The sequence below is a fragment of the Terrapene carolina genome, unplaced genomic scaffold (assembly GCF_002925995.2).
Source record: "Terrapene carolina triunguis isolate 2854851 unplaced genomic scaffold, T_m_triunguis-2.0 Scaffold66, whole genome shotgun sequence".
NCBI classification, from domain to species: domain Eukaryota; kingdom Metazoa; phylum Chordata; order Testudines; family Emydidae; genus Terrapene; species Terrapene triunguis.
Window position 1 is genome coordinate 91,978,324 of NW_020664417.1, and position 7,864 is coordinate 91,986,187.

A 7,864-nucleotide genomic window follows, 5' to 3' on the forward strand; every position below is an offset into this window, starting at 1 on the left:
AAAAGTTTGAAAATGTTAAATCCTGAAGGCAAAGAAAAAGCCAATATATATGCTTTTGAAAAAAAAAAAGTCATGAGATGTTGAGCCCGAACTCATGGTTTGTGAAAGGCCTCGGTCGGCAATTTAGGGATCATGGTTACAAAAAGTTGCTCACAGTTTGCACAGCTGAATGCAGTGCAGGGTTTTCTCCAGCTGGGTGGGACAGGCTCTGGGAGAGCATTTTCCTGATCATATGCACACACATATGGTACGATTTTCATGTGCCCATTAGAAGAAGTTTTATTGTGTGGCTGTGCTCTGTAGGGAGCTGGACTTTGTTGGCCTGAGACAGGATAGTGAAATTTATCCATGACATGGTCATTACAGGTCTGACATACTGTCCTGCTGTTACATGCTCCTGCACTTGATGCATTGGGTGAATCTGATGTAGGTGGATTGATTGACAGTGATGGGTAATTGTGAGAGTTACTGATAACTTTGCTCTGTGGTTTGGTAAGAGAGACACAGGAGCAGGTTTATATCACAGGCAGCAGGGTGATTCGATATAGCTGCAGCAATCGGTAACTGCCTTGCATGCTGCAGAGAGCAGGGAGGTTTTTGTATTGGTCTGTATCACTGTGAGAGGCACATCATTACCCTTCTGGCAGTAATAATCTCCAGCATCATCTGCTTCTACGCTACTGATTGTCAATGTGAAATCAGTGCCAGACCCACTGCCGCTGAACCGGGCTGGGACCCCAGACTGGAGGCTGCTAGCGTAGTAGATGAGAAGTTTGGGAGCTTGTCCAGGTTTCTGTTGGTACCAGTTTAAGTAACTGCCAATGTTTGCACTGGCTTTGCAGTTGATGGAGACTCTCCCTCCCACTGGCACTGCCAGAGATTCCGGGGACTGAGTCATCACAGTTTGCCCAGAGGAGTCTGGATGAAGAGAGAGGGTGGGGAGGGAATGAACAATGATACAATGCTGGAGATGACACATGTTCAGACACTGAAGCACAATTTGAATTTGCCACTGTGAATTTCTACTAAATACAACACAAAGAATATTAATTAAATGGATCAGAGTGGCAGCATTTCTTACATTTGTCACACTGAAAATTAATTTTTCAAATTCTTTGTTTTTAATTTCCTACCTTGAATCCAGAGAACCAGCAGCCAGAGAAGTGCTGTGTGAGAGATCATCTTGCCTGACAGTAGCTGGAAAGGTTTGTTCATAAACCATGCAGTGGAAAATTAAATATTTATATGTGCTTGGCAGCTCAGTGAGAAAAAAACTATATGCAAAATGCATGTAAATTTACTGCACTTCAGTTTCAACAAAGAGTTATGAAATGTCAGTATTTGGCTTATTTCCTGCTGCTGTTGTATGTTACAGTGATGTCACATATTTCCTGGACTGAGATGGTAACATACTCAGACCTCTCTGCAGATCTGGTTTCATGCCCTTGGAGCGCACCTCACCATTCTTAGGCAAAGCAGTGATCCAAAATGGTTGGCCTCCCCATCAGAGTATTCCTCACACTATCACAAAGGGGTGTCTATTAGCTTGGGAGCTCTAGCCATAGAGGAGTTAAAGAACCTTGGATCTCATTTTCAGAGGTGCTGAGCCCCTGCATCTCCCATAACAGTGAACAGAAGCTGTGGGTGCTCAGCACCTTGGACAATCAGGCTCTCTCTGTCCATTTTGGGTTTTTGTGAGCTGTGGGGAGACTCTTCATTACTAATGTGGAATGGCTGACTCTGAGACAGCATGTGGTCAGAGCTCACAATAATGTCTGCTGTGGCCACCTGACATGGGCTGTTCTTTGGCGCAAGGATGGGTTGGGGTATTGCAGTAAGAAACCGGATTGACAGCGTGTGCTGGGAGCCAGGTGTTACGCCTCTGCTGGGTGCTACTTTCCTCAACTACTATATCAAGGTATCTGTTAAGCAAACCTCCTAACCATAGTATGGTGAGTGGAACTGGAGAAGGAGGGTCAGGTTTGAGGAGGAGCCGTTGGTGAGCTCAGGGGCTCAGGAAAACAAGCAGAGGCAAGACTGCCAGACAGAGCTTCTGCTGGTAACATTGGCCTCTCAGCATGTTGAACAAAGGGCTCTTCCCTACAATTCTGCCTGCCTGCTGCATCGCTTACTGCTGATGAACACTAATAGCAGGGAATCTGCTTTGTGGTCAGGCATTTGCACTGTCCTGTCTTAAACTGCTTTGATGCGCAAAGACAGATCTGTTTTTCTGAGAATATTATTGGTTCGTTTGGTGTGTGTGTATGTGTCTGCATCTATGTTGTGTGGTTCCAAGTATAATGACATCTGTACAGTGCATTAGCTCATGCTCTCTGCTTTGAAACAGGCAACTCTCACTAATTGTTTAAAGGGAAGTGTGTGCAAATGACACAAGGGGAAAAATGTCTAGTCAGTTAGGGTTCAAAGTTTTCACTGATGATTGTGTGAGTTGTTTGTTGTCAGTTACATAGTTAGAAATAAGCATGAATCACATGGGTATTATTGGCCAGGGTGGGTGGGGCAGGTATCCCCAATGGCTGGCCATTATGGGACCACTACTGACCCAAGATTTTCACCATTGAATTTAATTAGTCAAAGGACAGCCCAAGGAGGTGTTAGTGCATTCCCCCGAGGAAAACAGTGCTGTATGGTGTGCTGCATATCTTTATTGTGATACGTGTCTCTCCTTTTAATTCTGCAGTTCTACATTTCAACATGCAATGAGTGTTGTGGAGCCAATTTTCTGACACAGATGTGATAGTACAAATCCCCCATGTTAATGCTCAATTTGGGATTTCAGCGCAGGAAAGAGGAACTGATGCTCCTGTGAGTAGATCTGAGCACTCGGATGTGCAGTGTGAGAGGCCCTATTGTTTGTTTGAAAACAGGATCTCCTAATTTAGTCCAGGACGTGTCTGGAACAACCTCTTCCTAGGCCTTGCACATTCTTTAAATGTTTATGTCCGAAGCCCTAATCCCAGCTTCAGCCCGTCTGAGGGGAAAGAGGAATCTGTGTTAGAGGAGCAACAGGGCAGCCCCTCTGTAGAGCACTTTACGCTCAGCCTGGCTCCACCTTCTCCTCCTATGTCAAATACAGCAGAGCTGTTGGAGTGGGAGACGGAGGGTGATGGGAGCCCTGTTCTGTTCTCTTCTATAGAGCTTCTTACACTGCACTTATTACTGTAGCACCTTCCAGTAGTGCATGAAGCCATGTCACAACACATCTGTCACAGATTATTTGTTCTCTCATCCTCTCCCCAGGGGAGAAATGTGCGGCGTGTCTTGATTGGGTGGTAGATCAGGGTTTTTTTCTTTTTAAAATACCGGTTGCTCTGTGGTTACATTAGAGAAGACAAGGTGAAAGCAATGTGCCTTGCACTTGGAGCAGAAGGTGGTGAGTTTGTGATGGTCCTTAGTTCATGTGTGTGGGGGGGTCATTCCACAGTCTTGGACCACCCTAGGAGATAGCTCTGTCTTCTACACAGATGAGCTTGAGAGTTCCCATGTGCTAAAGGAGTGGATTTGTTGGTCAGCTGGCTCAACAGGACAGGTGTGCGTCAGACACTGTACCACATTCCTGAGATCTGATTGGCTGAGGCAATTGCTTTTAAGCAAAACAGGGTAACATTGTAATTTTCCTAATAATTTCCAACATAATTTAGCTCTGCTACAGGCTGATTGTTAAACAAAATGGTTGGTTACATCATCATTTTGAAAGTTTTATATAAGAAATCTATATATAATCAAAAATTAATCAAACCTGCCATTTTAATGGGAGTATCATAGATCTGGGGGGAAGATCCATAAACAGCAGAAATGGGTTGTGTGATGTTACACCCCATATTCTTTATGGAAATATGCTTATGATATGGATATGGCATAACTGAGATATATTTTATGCAAGATGAGACTAGTAAAATATCATTGGAAAGGTTATAATCTACTGAATGTGATTATCCAATTTGTATGCATGTATCATTTCTGTACCCAAAGTTAGGAATATTGACTATGTATCAATTACAACTATGTGTGTGTATTTTGGAGACACCCACCAGACAACAGGCCATCAGCCTTGATGGGCCATTAGGAAGAAACAATAAGACTTTGAAGATACTAATCTCTCTCCTTCCTGAGAGGCATCCTGGGACATAGCTGTGACACTATTAGGTTAGGTGGTCCTGTCACCTGGTACTAAACCCCATCTTGGACTTCTAGTGATTTTCCACTAAAAGGAGGGGAAGGCCAAGACTGGGAAACAAAAGAATCCCTCTTTATGTAAATTCTATTTAAGGCTGGGGAGTAAGGCAAACAGGACTCCCCCTTCACTGCCATCCCACCCAAGAAGAAAGACAGCTAAAAGTACCTGAAGAGACAAAGAAACTAAGCTGAGGGAAAGGCAAGGGCTGAGTCCGGACTGAGACAGAGGAGTCTAGTCTGTAAAGAGAAATAACTGGAACTCTCAGCTATAGAAACTCTGCATTCTGCCTAAGTCAACATTTAGAGTGAGAAGTTATATTTTGTAACCTGTTTCTTTAGTGAATCAAGCTTAGTTTGCATGTTTTGTTTTATTTGCTTAGTAATCTGCTTTGTTCTGTTTGCAATCCCTTAAAATCACTTAACATTTACCTTTTATAGTTAATAAACTTGTTTTTAATTTATTCCAAAACCCAGTTTGTGCAATTCATATCTGGTGGGGGCCAGGGGAGGGAAGCTGTGCACATCTCTCTCCACGTTCAGGGAGAGGGCGAATTTTTATGAGCTTGCGCTGTGCAGATCTTTCTATACAGCACAAGACAATATTATTTTGGGTTTACTCCACGTGAGTGCTGGACAATTTCCTATCTGAATCTTCCCATAGAAAGCTGCTCGCAGAGGCTGTTTGATTCTACAGCTGGTGCATCCCTGCCTGTGTGTGTGCACTGCCAGAGGCCAGAGAGACTGATTCAGCAAAACATGGAGAGGCAGCCCAGGCTAGTGGAGCAGGCGGGCTCAGTGAAACCCCAGAACATTAGGTGGCATCCCGGACGGGGAGTCCAACCCATCACTGGTTGCAAAAAAAAAAAAAAAGAAAGAAAAGGATGAGAAGTTATTTTACTTCATGCGTGTCAGAGCTGAATTGAGAGAGCTAGATGTGCCTTCCACATAATGAGTGTAGAACAAGTGACCAGCACAAAAGACCCTGCACATCAGATGGAGGTTTTTGTATTGGTCTGTATCACTGTGAGAGGCCAGCTGTTATACTGCTGGCAGTAATAATCTCCATCATCATCAGCTTCAACTCTGCTGATCGTGAATGTGAAATCAGTGCCAGATCCACTGCCACTGAACCGGGTTGGAACCCCCGTATCACGGGAAGAGGCTTCATAGATAAGGAGTTTAGGAGCTTTTCCAGATTTCTGTTGGTACCAGGCTATGTCATCAGTAATACCCGAACTGGCTTTGCAACTGATACTAACACTTTCTCCTGCACTGACTGATAGGGACGCTGGCGACTGAGTCATCACAGTATCTCCACTGGAGTCTGAAAAGAAAAAGAAAATCTGTGTCTGTCACAATATTTTTAAAAGTAAGTTTCACTTGATTAAATTTACTCGGTATTAAACCTACTAGGAATTCTGTGTCACTCCAGATAAACCCCATCCATTTTCAAATATATTTTTATTCTTTCTTACCCTGAATCCATAAAAACATCGTCATGAAGAAAAGCAGGTTGTGGGAAATCATCTTGACTCTTCTGGGTGACTAGAAGCTGAGAGCCCTGCAGTGAAATCTAAAATGCAACCCGGTAGATTTATAATCCCTGGTCAGAGCAGTGAGGAAATGGCACTCGGGTGTGAAAATGCAAAGAGGATGAGCTATGTAAATTGTCTCTAGAGATGTTATTTTTCTTAGATCATCCCCTCCCAGGGGCTGTTATTAGATAAATAGTAGGAGATAAGATTCCTACTGGACTTTTCCATTTCATCACTTGAGTGTCCAGTTTGAATTGACACTAGTGGTGGGTCTGATTTAGGACAAATGCTGTGACTCTGTAGTATATCAACTGTAGTGTAATCCAGCTGGGAATATTGTTGGTCCATTTGGTGAGGGTGTGTGTGTATGTGTGCAGCTGTGTTGAGTGGTTCCAGATATCACAACATCCATACAGTGCCTGCAGCGATACAGGGGGTAGACTCTAGTTCTCTGCTTTGAAGCAGTCAACCCTTGTTTCAAGTGAAAGATGCACATGTAACACAAGGGGGGAAATATCTAGTCAATAAATGATCAAAGTTTTCACTGATAATTGGGTGAATTATTTTTTGTTAGTTACACAGTTAAAAACAAGTCGGACTGAGGCTGTAATTGACCAGGAATGGGTGGGACAGCTATCCCCAGTGGTCTTATTATTGACCAGCAGCTTTCACCAAGAGAAGAGATTTAAAAAAACTTTGGAGTAGGTCCATTCAGCTTGGACAGAGACACAAAGAATTTCCTTTTTCTCTCTCTGAATGTTGAATCCCTCACAGTATCAGTGCCACGGGCATTACTGCACAAGAGGGACCAAAGAACAACAATAATAGTGCTCTTAGGAAAAAGGAAATCAGACTGTCCCAACCTCCAAGTGCTTCAGGAACAGTTTCTTGTCTCACCAGAGACATTTAGTGTGGCACTAACTCAGCAAAGTCCAAAGCTGACTGCAAAGAATTACAAAGGGATCTCAGAAACCTGGGTGACTGGGCAACAAAATGGCAGATGACATTCAATGCTGATAAATGCAAAGTAATGCACAATGGAAAACATAATCCCAATTGTATATATAAAAGGATGGGGTCTAAATTAGCTGTTACTACTCAAGAAAGAGATCTAGGAGTCATTGTGGATGGTTCTTTGTGATAGTTCACTGTGAAGCAGCAGTCAAAAAAGCTAACAAAATGTTAGGAACCATTAGGAAAGGGATAGATAATAAGACAGAAAATATCATAATGACACTATATAAATCCATGGTAAGCCCATACCTTGAATACTGTGTCCAGGCCCCATGTCAAAAAAGATATATTAGAACTGGAAAAGGTACAGAGAAGGGCAACACAAATGATGAGGATTATGGAACAGTTTCCATATGAGAAGAGATTAAAAAGACTTGGACTGTTCATCTTAGAAAAGAGATGACTAAGGGGGGATAAGAGAGAGATCTATAAAATCATGACTGGTGTGAAGAAAATTAATAAGGAAGTGTTATTTACAACTTCACATAACACAAGAACCAGCAGTCAACCAAAGACACTAATAGGCAGAAGGTTTATAACAAACATAAGGAAGTACTTCTCCACACAACACACAGTTAGTCTGTAGAATGTATTGCCAGGGGATGTTGTGAAGGTCAAAAGTATAACTGGGTTCAAAAAAGAATCAGATAATTTCCTGGAGGATAGGTGCATCAATGACTATTAGTCAAGCTGGTCAGGGATGCATCCCCATGCTCTGGGTGTCCCTAAAGCTCTGACTGCTAGAAGCTGGGACTGGCCAACAGAGGATGGATCACTCTATAAATTGCCCTGTTCTGTTCATTCTCTCTGAAGCATCTGGCACTGGCTACTGTCAGAAGACTGGATACTGGGCTAGATGGACCATTGTTCTAACCCAGTGTGGCCATTCTTATGTTCTTAGCTGGATAATATTAAACGAACATCGTCCTGTTGTTTGACTGAAATGTCCATTCCTGAAGTGCTCTGTCTTTCTATCGCCATCTAGTGCTCAGTGACAGAATGGTCCACACAATTTAATCAAAGTAGTGTGCCCAAGCAGGTGTGAGCACATTTCCTTGGGGAGTGCAGTACTGTACAGTCTGCTGCATCTCTTTACTGTGATGCGTGTCTCCCATTTT

The 7,864-nt window shown here is 43.0% G+C and overlaps 1 protein-coding gene across 1 annotated transcript; it reads right to left on the minus strand.

The window, feature by feature from the left end:
* Positions 1-520: 520 nt before the first annotated feature.
* LOC112103119 lies at positions 521-5,749 on the minus strand. Its single transcript, XM_026648142.1, has 4 exons — positions 5,673-5,749; positions 5,220-5,521; positions 1,134-1,197; positions 521-918 (listed from the first exon to the last, which is right to left on the minus strand). The coding sequence occupies exons 1-4, from the start codon at positions 5,722-5,724 to the stop codon at positions 521-523; spliced, it is 816 nt and encodes a 271-aa protein (XP_026503927.1). The 5' UTR covers positions 5,725-5,749.
* Between the last annotated feature and the right edge of the window lie 2,115 nt (positions 5,750-7,864).